Genomic DNA, 16,395 nt, shown 5'->3' with positions numbered 1-16,395 from the left:
TTAAAGCTTACAAAAAAATTTACAAAAATGAGAAGTTAATAAAAACTTAGTTATAATAGCAAATATTGCATTTTGTTTTCATATATTAATAATGTGATTAAATAATATCCTGGCTTTATGGTTTTTATATGTTTATTTATTACAACAAAGCCATTATTCAATATTTAAATTTCCATTTAGTAAAAACACTCATTAATATGTAATTACTAGACAGTCATTTTTCTAATGTCAGTTTTATTATTAATAAAGCTATAGTAGCCCAAGTAAGGCTAGAAAGTTCTTTCTGGCTTAGCAAGCTAATGGATATTATAAAAAAGAAAAAAGGTTCACTACAGTTTTTTTCAAGCTGTCATGGAAATACATGTTTGAAATTGTGTTCATAATATGTTCATCTCTCTGTAATAAGTATTGAAGAACGTATTTAAAATAATGAGCTTTCTAATTAATCAAGATATTCCACAGATACCTCTCTATGGTATTAACAGCAAATTTTTAAGAATTAGAAAACAATAAGGTGAACAAATATAAATATATTCACCGTGATGGCACAGAAGTATTTCAGTGTTTTTAGAGCTCAGGAGGCAAGCTTATTCAAATCAATTATCCCTTGAAAAGTGAAATTCTTTATTTGGCATTTTAAAATTAAACTCTGTATCAGAAGTAGCATTCTCTGGTTACGTAAAGACATCCTCTGCCAGGATGAAGGGAACAAGGGAATTAGTGACTGTAGTAGGTGACCGTACAACTTATCATACAAACCAGGACACCTTGGAGAGTGAAAAGGGCTGATATTTATCATGATTCTAGGACGACAAGCATGAAACAAGAATTTCCCAGGCAAACTGGTATATAAATTCACCTGAGCCTATGGGGAGATATGTTCTGACTACACATGTAAAGTCATGAAATAATGTATTATCCTGAAAAATAATTTTCCTTAGGAAAAAAATGACATTATTTTTATGCTCTATCAAACAAAGGTATATTAGACAACAGAATGAGAAATTCATATGAATGCATTTTTGAATTTTAACAGCTTTTTAGACATTTTAAATAAATGGAATAATACAATATGTGGCCCTGTGTCTGGCTTCTTTTACCTAGTGTAATGTTTTCAAGGTTCATCCATGTTGAAGCGTGTATTAATGCATCGCTCATTTTTAGGGCTGAATAATATTCCATTGTATGTATAGACCACATTATGTTTATCCATTTGTCAGTTGATGAACATTTGGATGTTTATAACTTTTGGTTACTATGTGTGAACTTTTAATGTAAAACTTAGGGCTTTACTCTTTCCTTCAGTACTTCAGGCTATGCTCTCTGATTTTAGCAGCTTACTCTCACGTGGTATTAAAAATACTTTCATAGAAAAGGTTAAGAAGCACTGTATATGATAATGTCCCATCATCCTAAGTTGAGAAAATATTCTTTCTTTGTATATAAACATATATATGTATGTATACATGTATACATACATATATATGTTTGTATAGGTATAATTTATTTGTGTATGTATTTATTATTGTGTATGTATTTGTGTATGTATTTATTATTATCCTTCAGGTACTTAGAAATGAATTGGTTCATGGTCTTCTTATTTGCCCATAAAGTCGCCACCCAAGCCAAAACCAGAATATTACCAACAGCATGCACTGGACTCTGTCACTTCCTCTATTCCAACTCATTACCTCCTCTCAAGAGTGTTGTCCTATGTTTTGTTTGTCATTGCCTTCTTTTTATTTTTTAATCACACTGATATGCTTATAATGAAACTGTTTCCTGTCATTGCCATTAGTGTCAGATATGAATAAAGATTTATGAAGGAATCACCTTTTCTGGATGACATGTGTGTAAATGTTACCAACTAAATTCTAGTGTGCCCACACACAAATTTTTTTTAAATGTGTTAAGCCTGATGTTAAGTGAAGTCAGAAGGTGAAATATCATTCCAAAAAGGGCCTTAGATTTTTCACTTTATATATCATTTTACAGTACTGTATTTAAATGACACAATTCTAATCTGCCATCATCCCAAAATTATTTTTTATTTTTCTTGTGGGTTGGCATGCACAAAACATAAAATTTTAAAAATGTAAAAAATGGTTCTTAATATGTAAAGTTGAATTTTCTTTTTGTGATTATTGATGTTAATAATTACCATTCACAATCAATCTGTATTTGTACTTACACATTTAGAACTAAATTGGGAAGTAATCAATGAAATACTTTCTCTATATTATACAATCTTACAATATTATAAAAATAAATTCCCCTTTTTTCCTTTTTTCTCAATTATATCTTTTGATTTCTGACATGTTTTTAAACCTGGTTGCAGTTTTAAAAACAAATTTAGGGTGGCCTCAGATAAGCTGTTGGTAAAACCACATTAGGGTTTATTTTTATTCAGTTTTCTTTTATTAGTGGCTTAAAACTTTTTGCATTCCTCCAAACTTGTCTTATTCCTCCCATGGGTCTTCTGGTTGCCAGTAGAGATCAAGGCCATCTAACTAGACAGCCCTCAAGAATATTTACCTTTATTTCCTCCACTTTTAATTCTTTGAAAACAGTCTTTATCTTTTCCCATTCCCTCAATAGATATTTATTGAGTGACTACCATTGCCCAATCTTAAGCTGTGCGTTTGATCCCATGCAGTTCCATTTGGAACACCATATTGTTCCTCTTTTTTTTTTCTATATTTTCAAAAATATTTCTTTTTATAGGCTTCTTTTTTCACATTTGTAAGCCTTCTAACATATTATCTGTTCACAGAACAAAAATACTACTACCAATAATAATTTGATCTTTTATTCTCATTCTAAGTTACTGCCTTCGTTTTTACTTGTAGCTGTCAAACTTCACCAGTTTAAATACTTAATGCTTTGTTCTAAATATTTTACTACATACTTTTTAAGGTTACAAACTTCACCTTTTGGTGGTGTGGTTTCCTACTAGGTGATTGCGTGTGAACAGCAATTGGATACCACTTATGATGCCAGATGTGACACTTGGTCCCTGGGTATTACAGCCATTGAGCTGGGTGATGGAGATCCCCCACTAGCTGACCTGCATCCAATGAGAGCACTCTTCAAAATACCAAGGTCAGATGACTAACATTGGGTCCAGTATCTACAGCTGGTTTTTCTTCCTCCATCTACTGAGTGTTCATCATGTTCTTCATGGAGACATTCGGATATATCCCACAAAGTTGGGAGCAGAAGAGTCTGGAATATTATTCTGCTCCTTCTGAGACATTGTATTTGTTCAGTAGTTGCATTTCCCTGGTCTAAGTATAAGAGCTTTCTCTTGATAATCACTGTGTCTTTCTCTCTTTTGCTAGGATTTGATATCAGAAAATAGCAGTTCCTCCCACTCTTTATCCATTCCCCAATGACTCAATGAGGCATCATAGTCCATAACCTGTGCAAGATTTTTGCTTGGCTTTACCTACCAATCTAGCAATTTTTTACTACTTGCGAAAACTTCCCTTCATTCAGAACTTTAAAATAATATTATTAAGAAAATTATATTTAAAATTTCTTGAGAAAATGATTTTAAACATGTTAATATTTTGAGTATATTAATATAAAGCAATAAATTTAGAAGAATAACCTCTTTTGGTGCCATGAAAGCACTTGACTATATAGCCCCACCTCTTTGTGCGTGTATCAGCAGATGTTCCTCTGCTATTCTATTACTAATTTCTTTAAACACTATTTTCTATGACTGGTCCTAGATATTTCAGATAACTAATGTGAAAAAATAACACATTTATTAAAGGTGTTGTTTTTAAATACCTTTTTAAGGATTTTGCCTTAATTATAATGGAATGCACACCCAGACCTTGTGGTGACAGGGATCTAGGACATTAGAATATTTGGCATCTATCTAAATTATTATGAGACCAAAGCATTTGAATTCATTTTTAATTTTACCTTTGAATTTCTTGACCTATCTATGTATTGCAAATTATAATACTTTGGCTATATATCATCCTTTACATACTGCTAATTTTGTAAGTGGGGAAACATTATAGAAAAGAATGGAAAACCTTCTCTATACTAAATCCAAGACATTTCATTAAATATGAAGAAAGCACGAAAAAAATCTGTATTTTCTCCTATTGTCATTCAGTATGTAAAGTGAAGTTCTGTACTGTCTTAGCTGTTTTAATTGTGGATTAAACCATCATATTTAGTCTGATGTTATTACTCTTGGTGATAATGCCACATGAAAGAAGGATGACACTGTTGATAAATATTGTACCTAGGTAACAGGCAATGTGCAAAGCAATTCTAGAAATTACATCATCTTAGTTATTTCTTTATTATTTCTACCACCAGTGGAATTCCAAGAATACTGACTATGGTAATATATAGAAAAAGGGGATCTGAAAAGCTACCCAGTTCTGAGTGTTCTGAAATAATCCAAATTTTGTTATTCAAAGCAAGCCAATAAATCTCATAAAAGGAAATTTTCAGGAGGACAAGAAACAAAACAACATTTCTGGAGAAAAGAATTACTTCTTTTAATGTGCAAATTAGCAATCTTAAAATTGTCCTAAGGATTGTGAAATGAGCTTAGTCGTGATCTGGGGTAGATGAGTAGCTGCACTTTGCTTTAATGAGCCTGTACAAACTGTACATTAATTTCATTATAAGCTATTTAAGGAGTAATGCAGAACCGAAGACAAAGTATTTCCATTTCACTAATGAAAACAAAGAGCTGTTAGAATTAACATAAAGCAGCACTTCAGCAAATTCAACTATCATGCTTGATCAATGTTGCTTGATTACAGAGTTAGATCAGCCTCATTTTCAACTGATGTTCCTTTGTATTCAACAAATGTGCCAAAAAAATATATTTGTTCAGCTTAAACTGAAAGGAATTAATAAAATTGTTAAAGTTGTATTCAGAGCTTTATCGCTAACAATATTTTTCAATTCCTTACCTTTGTAACACTTTGTAATGTGTTTCCTGCCATGTGTCCAGTAACAACAGAACAACAACTCATAAGGGCATTCTACTGTGCCACCCCCGGGCACACTTTCCTCCATATTCCAAACAGCCCACTTCTGTGTTCCCTGGATGTTCCTCAGAGACTTCAGTGGAACTCACAGGAAAAAAAACCTTTTCCCCAGGATCAGTTGTTTCTGTTCTTTTAAGTACTGATGTTTCCTAGAGCTAGGTAAAAACAAGAAGATTATTTAAAAGAGAGAAAGAGAAAAAAAAATATTAGTTGGGCATGGTAGTGCACACCTACCTGTAGTCCTAGCTACATGGGAGGATGAGGTGAGAGGATAAAAAAAAAGAAAGAAAGAAAAAGAAAAAAATTAACAGTTTGGAAAATTTAGGTCATATTTAAGTGCTTTCAGAGAGACAAAAATTGTGTCTTTTTGTATAAAGAAAGATGATTAACTATCTGTATTAGAATTGGAAAAAGATGGAATCCTTGATTACAATTGGCAGAACCTGTCATTGTAGTAATACATTAGTCTATCTGGCTCTGCCTCTCATTTTACACTGACTGACCAATATGCAGAATTTGACATTGATTCTTATTTTTCTAGGAATCCACCCCCAAAACTAAGGCAGCCTGAGCTATGGTCAGCAGAATTCAATGACTTCATAAGCAAGTGAGTAACAATGGTCTTTTAAAAAACCAAAAAGATTCCCTCCTGCTATAACTAAATCTCCTCCTATTTCTTCTTATCTGTTAAACAGCCCCAGATATTTCCATTATTTTCTTCAAAAGGAACATCTATAGTGTCTTTTAAATGTTGGGTGACTTTATCATTGCTCAGATAGTGGCTTTAGGGTCATGTTTATTCACTTTTCAATAGCTAAGCTTCTGTGGACCCTTTATCATCAATAGATATGTTCTTCTGTTCACCTGTGCTTTGCAATTACATCCTCAGCATCTCTCACCTGCTCAACCAGGACCTATTTAGTGAGTTGTTCAACCATTCATTTATTTGCATCACTAATTCTCATTGCAATCAAAGAATTTTCATTGCAATCAGTGAATCAGATACTTGTATCTATAAAATCCTTATATATTCGAAATTCAGTGAACAGTTTAAATTTGACAAATATTTAGCACAAGTGCAGTACCTATGGACAATTGACTAGAAACTAGGAGTCAACCATTTCTAAAAATCTGTCCCACAAACCTTTTATTGCAATTTTTATTTTGTCTTCACCTTAAATAAATAAGGTAAGGGATGACCCTTGGTTGGAAATGAGAGAGAGGGGTTGTTAAGCTTTGGTGTGCCAAACTGTACTCAGAAAATGTAGGAAGGGCAAAGAAAGTAGAGGAACAGCCACATTCATACATAGTACTATAACTGTTTTCTTATCAAGAATATCTGGGGGTGGGCCAAGATGGCAGACTAGAAGCCGCTCATGTGCATCACTGTCATAGAGAAACAAAAGGTTGCTGAATACTGAACTTGCAGCCAGTCATCTGAGAAACCACATCAGGATGTCAATGCAGCAGGGAGACAAAGAGAGCAGTGAGGAGCAAAGCTGGGCACCAGCCTCTCTGGGCTTAGCTCAGAGCCAGGAGAACCTCTTCAACACAATAAAAAGGGTGAGTAAGTGAGAGCCCCCAGGGGGATTCATGCTTTCCACAGTGATCTGTGCAAGACGGGGAATGTGAAAATCTTCCTGGCTCCCATAAGTCCTCCCACCATGCTTCTAGACTGATGTGGAGAGCTACCCAGACATTTTATGGGGGCAACTCTTGAGTCCAAGGGCCTCTACAAGCTTTAGGCCCCAGAGCAAACCAGCAGCAGCAACGTAATCTCAGTAGAGGCCACAGATGCAGTGCCCAGGAGAGATTGCTTCACACTCCCTTGCTGGATAGGGCTCAGCACCAGCTACTAGCCCAGTGATCCTACTTTGGTATGAACTCAAAGGGCACAGCTTCCTGTTATCTAAGGAAATACCCAGATGGCAGAGCATGTAACCCCATCCCCCTCCACCACTGGTGGCCAGACAGGCAATGCCTGCTACAGCTTCCAGTCCAGCAGTCCTACTTCTATATAGACTCAGCTAAAGAGGGGAAATTTTCTGTTGTGCTGGGAAGCATCTGGATGACAGCACCGGTGACCCAACCCACCCACCATGGATAGCCAGGCAGGCAGTGTCTGCTAGAGCTTCTGGCCCAGCTGTCTTGCTTCTATGGAAACTCAGCCAGTGGGCAGTCTCCTGTTTTCCCAGAAAGCACCCAGGTGACAGGGAAGGTGTCCCCACCCATTTCTGCCACTGGTAGCCAGGTGAGCTTCCAGCCTAGAAGTCCTATCTTTGTCTAAATTTCCCAAGAGGCACAGTCTCCTGTTGCCCTGGAAATACCTGTACAGCAGGGTGGGCAACTCCATCCACCCCCATTTCTCACACCCGGATGGGCCACACCTCCTAGAGCTTCCAGTCCAGGGGTCCCATATCTGCCTGAACTTTGTGGGCAGGCACAACACCATGTTTACCCGGGAAGCACATGGACAGCAGGCTAGGCCAACCCAGCAAAGATACAGCTTGTCTGCCAATTGTAGCCTCTGCCTGAGGGAGCCTCATGGACCAGAATACCCACAAAATAAACACAGCCAGGGAGACAGTAATTGGAGAGGGCTCCTCCAAGACCCAGGAGTGGACTAGAACTGAAGGCAGTCTACCAATCCCACCTTCTACCATAATCAAACCCCCAAGTGCATCAAGGAAGATAAAATCAACAAAGCAAAAACAAACAAAAAACAAAACAAAACAACTCAACCAAAGAACAGCAACGCAAAAAGCCAGCATACCTTTTTATTTCCAAATGATCGCACTGGCTTCCCAGCAATGGTTCTTAACCAGGATGAAATGGCTGAAGTGTCAGAAATAGAATATGGATAGGAGCAAAGATCATTGACATACAGGAGAAAGTCTAAGTCCAATCCAAGGAATCTAAGGATTACAATAAAACAATACAGGAGCTGATAGATAAAATGGCCATTATAAAAAAGAACCAAACTGATCTGACAAGAGCTAAAAAACATACTACCAGAATTTCATAATGTACTCACAAGTGTTAACAGCAGAATCAACCAAGCTGAGGAAACTCAGAGCTTGAAGACAGGCTCTCTGAAGTAACTCAGTCAGATAAAAATAAAGAAAAAGCAGTAAGGAAGACTGAACAAAATCTGTGAGAAAATTGGTATTATGTAGAGACCAAATCTACAACTCATTGGTGTCCCTGAAAGAGAGAAAGAGAAACCAAGCAACTTGGAAAACATATTTCAGGATATTGTTCATAAAAATTTCCCCCAACCTCATTAGAGAGACCAACATTCAAATTCAGGAAATGCAGAGAAAAAAAAATACCCCTGCAAAATACTATGCAACAAGTATTTCCCAAGTCACATAGTCATCAGATTCTCCAAGGTATAAATGAAAGAAAAAATGTTAAAGGCAGATAAAGAGAAGAGGCAGATCACCTACAAGGGAACCCCATCAGGCTAACAGATTACCTTCCCTCAGAAACTCTATAAGCTAGAAGAGATTGAGGGCCTATATTCAGCATTCTTAAACAAAATAATTTCAACCAAGAATTTGATATGCAGCCAAACTAAGCTCCATAAGCAAAGGAGAAATATGATCCTTTTCAGACAAGCAAATGCTAAGGGAGGTCATTACAACCAGGCCTGCCTTATAATAGGTCCCAAAGGGAGTGCTAAATATGGAAAGGAAAGACAATTACTGGCCACTACAAAAACACACTTAGGTACATAGACCAGTGACACTGAAAGCAGCCACACAAACCAGTCTGCATAATAATCAGCTAACAACATGATGACAGGATCAAATTCAGACATGCAACACTAACATTAAATGTAAACAGGCTAAATGCCCCAATTAAAAGACACAAAGGATCAAGTTGGATAAAGAAGCAAAACCTAATGGTATACTAAGAGACCCATCTCATATGAAATGACACTCATAGACTCAAAGTAAACAGCTGGAGAAAACTATCTCCAGCCAACAGAAAATAGAAAAAAGTAGGGTTGATATTCTAATTTCAGACAAAACAGACGTTAAACCAACAAAGGTAAAAAAAGATGAAGAAGGGCATTACATAATGGGCTCAATTCAACAAGAAAAGCTAACTATCCTAAATATACATATGCACCCCACACAGGAACACCCAGATTCATAAAGCAAGTTCTTAGAAACTTTCAAAGGGGCTTAGATAACCACATAATAATAATGGGAAACTTTAACACCTCACTGACAATATTAGAGTATGTGCCATGTGCAGATGAGTAGAAAGGATATTCTGTTGTTTTAGGGTGGAGAATTCTGTAGATGTCTATAGGATCTATTTGGTCAAGTGTTAAGGTCATGAATATCTTTGTTAGCTTTCTGCCTTGATTCCACCAACCAGTTCTAGGTCTTTTACCCCTTGCGACCACTGAAAACTTGTTGAATCCTTTTAAATATTTGAAGTCAGCTGTCACAGCTGATTAAACATTCTACGTTTGATCAAATACTCCTCCTGTGCTATTGTTTCAGGTGCTCTCACCAGCCCTATCCTTTCTCCTGAATATGCTCTGGTATAATCTATGAAGAAGTATAACATCCATTAGTACATTTGCTGTATGATCTCAAAAAATACCTATTGACATGAAACTTAAACATCCTTAGCTGAATAGCCTTCTCAAATGGGTTAGCAGTTTTATCACATAGAAACAGATGAATTCGGAAGCCTTTAAAAGCATTCCTGAAGGTAAACTGCAATGTTTGTTTTAATTTTAGATAAGCATTAAAACTATAATAACTTCATTGTCATTTATCTGTAGCTACTGACTTGTAAAGGAGCCTTTGTAGAGGAGACATTTTAATTATCACTTATGCAATAATCCTTGCTGGGAGTCGACAGAAATGCTATTTAGCTGAAAGTTGGTATCACTGCAGCTTAATCACTCACAGATGTGTGCACTTTCACAAACATTTATTTCACCATATTGCAGTTTGATATTTTTGAGAAAATAAAAATTGCAATTAATATATTTTAAGCTTGGGCTGAGCATTTGTGAGGCACATTGCTCTGGCTTGTTAGACTAGTTTTTAGGAATATGAATAACAGTTTCAAAACCCTAACTTACTTAATAATTGCATGTTCTTTTTTGCCAGTGCAGGTGCTTGACTAAAGATTATGAAAAGCGTCCAACAGTGTCAGATCTTTTACAGCATAAATTTATTACTCAAATTGAGGGCAAAGATTCGATGTTACAAAAACAACTAATGGAATTTATTGGCATCCATCAATGCATGGGAGGCACAGAAAAGGCCAGGTAAACAAATAATATCTTGACTCCAAAATCCAGAGATTATTGAAATATTTTGAATAGTTTAACAATGCATTAGTTTTTAAGGTGAACAAAATTCGAAGTAATGGGGACTTACACGAAAAATGAATGTCACCTGTTGAATCGCATCTCAATATTGGTAAAATTACAGCCAGCACTTTTTTGTTTTGTTTTGTTTTGTTTCATTTGTTTGTTTGTTTGTTTGTTTTGAGATGGAGACTTGCTCTGTCACCCAGCTTGGAATGCAGTGGTGCAATCTCGGCTCACTGCAACCTCCGCCTCCCGGGTTAAAGTGATTCTCCTGCCTCAGTCTCCTGAGTAGCTGGGACTACGGGTGTGTGCCACCACACCCGACTAATTTTTTTTATTTTTTGTTGAGACGGGTTTTCATCGTGTTACCCAGGTTGATCTCTATCTCCTGACCTTGTGATCCACCCATCTCAGCCTCCCAAAGTGCTGGGATTATAGGTGTGACAAGCAGCACTTTTTAAACAACTTTGTAAGAACAAAGAATGTAAACTTCAAAAAATCATTTTTGTATTGGTATGTTTTCTTGTATTTTCTGCTTTCCTATAAAGTAAAATATCTTAGATTTGGGATTTAAAAAAGAACATAAAACTTGAAAGACCTTTTGATACTATTTGTTCATTTTCCTTGATTAAATTATATTTAAAGATCATTTTAAATATCTTTGTACTTCCTGTTGGGGTTTTAAATAGAATATAAGTTTATTTTATGAAATCTAAAAGTTACAGAGAAATATACAATGTAAAATTATCAATTATAACATTTTAATCTGTAACATTTTAATATCTTCTTGCTAGATACACTTTTTTTTTTTTTTTTTTTTTGAGACAGGGTCTCACTTTGTCACCCAGGCTAGAGTGCAGTGGCACCATCTCTGATCACTGTAGCCTCGATCTCCTGTGTTTAAATGATCCTCCTGCCTCAGCCGCCCAAGTAGCTGGGACTACAGGCATGCACCACCATGCCTGGCTAATTTTTGTATTTTTAATAGAGATGGGGTTCTGCTGTGTTGCCCAGGCTGGTCTTGAACTCCTGAGTTCAAGCGATCCGCCTGCCTCAGCCTCTCAGAAGGCTAGGATTACAGGCTTGAGTCACTGTCCAGCCAGACATTTTAAAACATTTTTAAAACAAAATAGGAATAGTATTTATATGTGTCCCAGAGACTATCTTCTTTCACTGACTAGTGAATATCCATATGATTAAACATTCTTCTAATATGAAATTTTAATGGCCAGATACCATTCTGTTGCCCAACAATTTAATGATTAATTTAAATAATTCCAGACATTTTGTTGGTTACTAATTGTTTTTACTCTCTCAAGTAACTGTGTAATGAAAAGAGTTGTACATTAATCTCTTACTGTTTTCTTAAGATAAATTCCTATCAATGGTACTATTAAGTCAAAAAATTATTAAAGTTAAATTTATAATTTAACTATTCTTGAGAATCCTATTTGTTTCATCCCAGGAGCATATCACTATTTAGGGAGTTGGAAGAAGTGAATAGGATATGACTTATTTAAATTTCTGTTGTGAGCATACACATTTAATTCCTATTTGTTTAATGCCTACTATGTGCCAGATTTTGTGTTAGGACTTTATTATGTTATCTCATGCGATTTTACAAGTCTGAGGAAAACATTTTATGATAACCAAGTGTCACAGCTGAAAAGAATTGAAGTTTGCAGAGGTTAATTAACTTGTCCAAGGCTGCACAGGTAATAAATAATTTAGCAAAGATTCAAATTCTGATCTTAAAGCCCAAGCTTTAATTCACAGGAGTAAATGGACTAATGATTGTGGATGATTTCGAAAGAAAATAATCCTTGTCTGAGTTTACAGCTTTGCTGCAGACACAGACCTTTAATAAGGAAGAATTAAATGGCAAAAAGAAAGAAATAAATATGTAGTTTATAATGAGGAGCTAATCATAGGTTGTCCATGCCCATCTTTTTATCTTTCTGTGAATGTTGTTTCATAATCTGCTGCAACCTCATTCTTCCCAAAACAAACAACAAATAATCAACAGAAATTGAGGTATATTCACATTGTGTAGAATGTTCAGTGTCAAGAACTGTGAAGGATCTGAGATATTACCCTACTTGCAAGCTAACAATTTGGCCTGCCACAGTTTCATGGATGCTGGCCAAAGACACGAGATTCATGGATGAGAGACAAAGGACTTTACTACTCAGAGCCAAGCTGACAGCATGAGTTTATGTTCTCATTGGCTGCACACTAGAGTCCTAGAGGAAATGTGGAATAGGCTTGCCTCATAACTGGGAAACCGTGAACTTGGGAAACTCTAATCTTTTAAAGGGGATTTTTGCATGCTTGCCCAAATTTTGCCTTGGAGGAAACATTATCTTTACCATCCTGGGCACCAGATAAAACTATCATCTGTCCTAGAGGGAGATAGTATTTTTAACTTCCAAGGCTGTTTGCTATACAAACGTTATTGAAAATATAGTCTGAAACAAAAGCTAATATAAGACATGCAGAAATTTGAGAGATTCATGAATAATTTGAGAGATTCATGAACACTGCCAGTGTTCAGGCATCATAAGAATGGTTAAACTACACAGTATTTAGATTCTAATGCTTGTGCTGTAAGTTTCAGTAATTTTTGGGCACAGTGTTATGCTCAACACTTTCTGATCCTGAGGCACAAGATGTAGTCTTGTTTATCCTGTTAAGAATTCAGAATATGCTTTCAATATAAGAATTTATGGCATACTCAGTTATGGAAAATTTTCAGTTGTTCTTTTACATATTGATCTTCTCATTCTTTTCACTTTTTACTTCTGAGACATAAATGTTGGAACCTCCTATTTTGCCTTATATGTCTTGCAATTTCTCTGTCATGTTTGTCACTCATTTATCAATCTCTGCCATATTCTGAATGAATTCTTCAATATTGTGTTACAATTCACTAATTTTCTCATAGAACTGGGCCTAGTCTAGATATCTTATATACCAATATTTTTTACGCTGATATCTATTACATATCAACATTTATATTTTTAATTTCTATAATTTCTTTCTTGGTGAGTGGTTTTTATGTTAACCACTCCTTTCATATCTGACTTTTTATATCTGGCTACTCATTTTTTCTTTTGGGAAGACTAATTTTTTTCTTTTTGGGGGAATGTAATTCTATTTTTTTCTCTTTGATCTTAAACATACTTTTTAACAGTAACTCTCAGATGTGCATTTCCACACAGGTGAATTGTCCTGATTATCAAGTTTGTTTATTTATTTAATATTTGGTTTCCTTCTAGTGTTCGGAATTTTAGTTTGCTTTCTCATCTTGAGTGGGACTTTTTTATTTTAATTTTTCTTTCCTTTTGCATTCTCTTCTATTCGGAAGGTTTTGCCTTTGCCATTACTTGGTTTCAAGATTCCAAGGAATCTTGAAGGAAATTGCAGGAAATTGCAGATCCCAAGATCTGCAATCTCGGAAAAGGCAAAACCCTCCAAATAGAAGAGACTGCAAAAGGAAAGAAAGTAATTTGAAGGAAACTGCAGGTCTAGTTGCTGAGGCTGTGGGAAGTAGACCCAGTGTCTCTCTATCCTGCTGTCTAAAGCACCTGGCTCCATATAAAAGGAAGAAGTGGCAGAGTTTTTTCCATCTTTTTCCCAGGCAAGGAACCCCTCACTCAGCCCAATTCTTCCCATCACACCTTGGTCAGGGTCTTCATTGTGAATGGGTGTTTTAGTTCCTTTACTCTTCAGGCCTCTTTTTCCCATTTTTGGTGCTAGACTTTCCCATTTTTGGTGCCCTCTTGCCTGGTGTTTATTTGCTCTGTTAGGTCCACTCTAATGTTCATCGTGTTTTAGACAATATCTTTGTCTTTTTAATTTGATTTTTTGTGTAAGACATTTTGTTTTTTACAAATGTATGTTTGGAAGAGGTGGGAGTTGAACTTGAATCTTTACCCACAACGCTCTCTTGACCATGGATCTTAGTCTCAGGTCTTAGGAGGAGGAAGGATTTTCCTGCTCTCAGCATTCATATTCACACTAGTCCCCAAGTGTGAGACATACTCAGGCAAAAAGAAAAGAGGCTTGGTTATGCCACTGGCAACACATTAAATAAAAGCTGTCTTCTTGAAGACCACGAAAAATAATTTGATTTGTCACTTTCTGATGTTGATAAAATTGATCCAAAAATCTGGTTGTATTAAATCAACATAGCTAACTCAAAGCTGACATTATTCTTTTTGTATATGATGTTATCCTTTAGAATTGTGCTTGGCGGGATAATTGTTTTTGTTGTTGTTGTTTGAGACGGAGTTTGGCTTTCGTTGCCCAAGCTGGTGTGCAATGGCATGAACTCGGCTCACTGCAACCTCCACCTCCCAGGTTCAAGTGATTCTCCTGCCTCAGCCCCCGAGTAGCTGTGATTACAGGCATGCACCATCATGCCCAGCTAATTCTGTATTTTCAGTAGAGGCAGGGTTTTACCATGTTAGTCAGGCTGCTCCCAAACTCCTGACCTTAGGTGATCCACCCGCCTCGACCTCCCAAAGTGCTGGGATTACAGGTGTGAGCCACTGTGCTGGGTACAGGATGATTTTTTAAAAATTAAAGATTCAGCTTTAAAGAAAATGGTCCTAATATAAATTGAATACAAACTGCATACTTTATAAACTTCCTTGTTGGAGGGAGGTGGAAGGTTGAGAGATACCGTGGAATGGATATGAGATCTTTCTATTTTAAACCAAGTCCTGAATATAAAACACATCACTTTTCTAACTTGTTCAACTATTCTGATTCTTCACAATAGTGCATAAGACAAATGTGCATAGCAACAGCTGCTTCTATGATACACTCTTCGAAAAATGGGAAGGCATTTTTCACACGAGTTAAAATTGACAATGTTAGAAGGCAGACTAAATTGGAAGAAACTCTAGTTATAAAATATTTTAAAAGAACATTTTTCTTATGAATCCAGTATTTTTAAACAGTTGACTATCTGATTTAATGGGAATAGATAAAAGTCATTTGTAACTGAAATGTGCTACTCAGAATTCTTGACTAAAACAATACAAGCCCACTTAAAAAGAAGAGCAGTTTAGTGAACAATATTGGATGGCTCAGAGAATGGAAAGGATGGGAGAGAGCCAGGCTGAGCAGTGAAAGCAGGGGCTTCAATTGTCCTTCCTCAAGAATCACCAGCCAAAAGGCTACCACTGAAAAACCACCCACCTGCCCCTAACATTGCCTGCAGTGACACTAGTTTCTTGAATGCCATATCCCACTCAAAATATTTGTAAACTGACTGAGCTTTCTGTCGCTTCCTTGAGATCCTAAGTTCCATACTGGACCATTGGATTGCCCACATGTAGGTCACAGGCCCACACTGTAAGTGAAAGCAAGTGGTGAGAGACACTTGGTCTCAGCTCACTTCCAGTTTCTGTGTGAGAGGCAGAGTCCTACCTCCTAACCATTTTGAAATCTCTCCCACAGCAGAAGGGTATTTTTGAGTTGCTGGAGCAACAGATGGATAGCCATTATATGGAATACTTTTTATTCTATTTCATTTTATTTTAGAGACAGGGTCTCACTGTTGCTTAGGCTGGCCTCAAAATTCTGGACATGATCCTCCTGCATCAGCCTGCTGAGTACCTGAGATTATAGGCACAAGCCACCGCATCTAGCTCCTGTGTGGAATATTTAACAGGCTCCTAAAATTCTTTCTTTTATATACCTTGAACATTTGCCTAAAAATATTATTTAAGCTATGACTGGCATTCCTTGTAAATAAAGAAAATATCCAACTCAGTGCATCTACTTAAATGATAAAAAATTTCAAATTAAAACTTCCTTTTTTGACAGTCATTATTAGCATGTTATCTTAAATTTCTTTTGTATTTTATATACAACACAAAATAACTTTTTTTTTTTTTTTTTTTTGAAGGAGTTTTTCTCTCGTTACCCAGGGTTGAGTGCAATGGCACGAAGTTGGCTTACCCCAGCCCCCGCCCTCTGGGTTAAGGCAATTCTCCTGCCTCAGGC

General features: G+C 36.3%; 1 protein-coding gene across 1 annotated transcript in view; it reads left to right on the top strand.

Moving 5' to 3' along the window:
* MYO3A (myosin IIIA) overlaps positions 1 to 16,395 on the top strand; it is a 242,248-nt gene that overhangs the window by 67,725 nt on the left and 158,128 nt on the right. The window contains exons 8-10 of the mRNA XM_032244076.1: positions 2,957 to 3,102; positions 5,572 to 5,637; positions 10,177 to 10,332. Coding sequence (XP_032099967.1) covers positions 2,957 to 3,102; positions 5,572 to 5,637; positions 10,177 to 10,332 — 368 coding nt within the window. The remainder of the gene's footprint in view (positions 1 to 2,956; positions 3,103 to 5,571; positions 5,638 to 10,176; positions 10,333 to 16,395) is intronic.

This window comes from Sapajus apella, unplaced genomic scaffold, assembly GCF_009761245.1.
Source record: "Sapajus apella isolate SASKATOON/1434 unplaced genomic scaffold, GSC_monkey_1.0 scaffold53, whole genome shotgun sequence".
NCBI classification, from domain to species: domain Eukaryota; kingdom Metazoa; phylum Chordata; class Mammalia; order Primates; family Cebidae; genus Sapajus; species Sapajus apella.
Note: the sequence above shows the minus strand (reverse complement) of the source record. Positions and strands in the feature narration are given on the sequence as shown.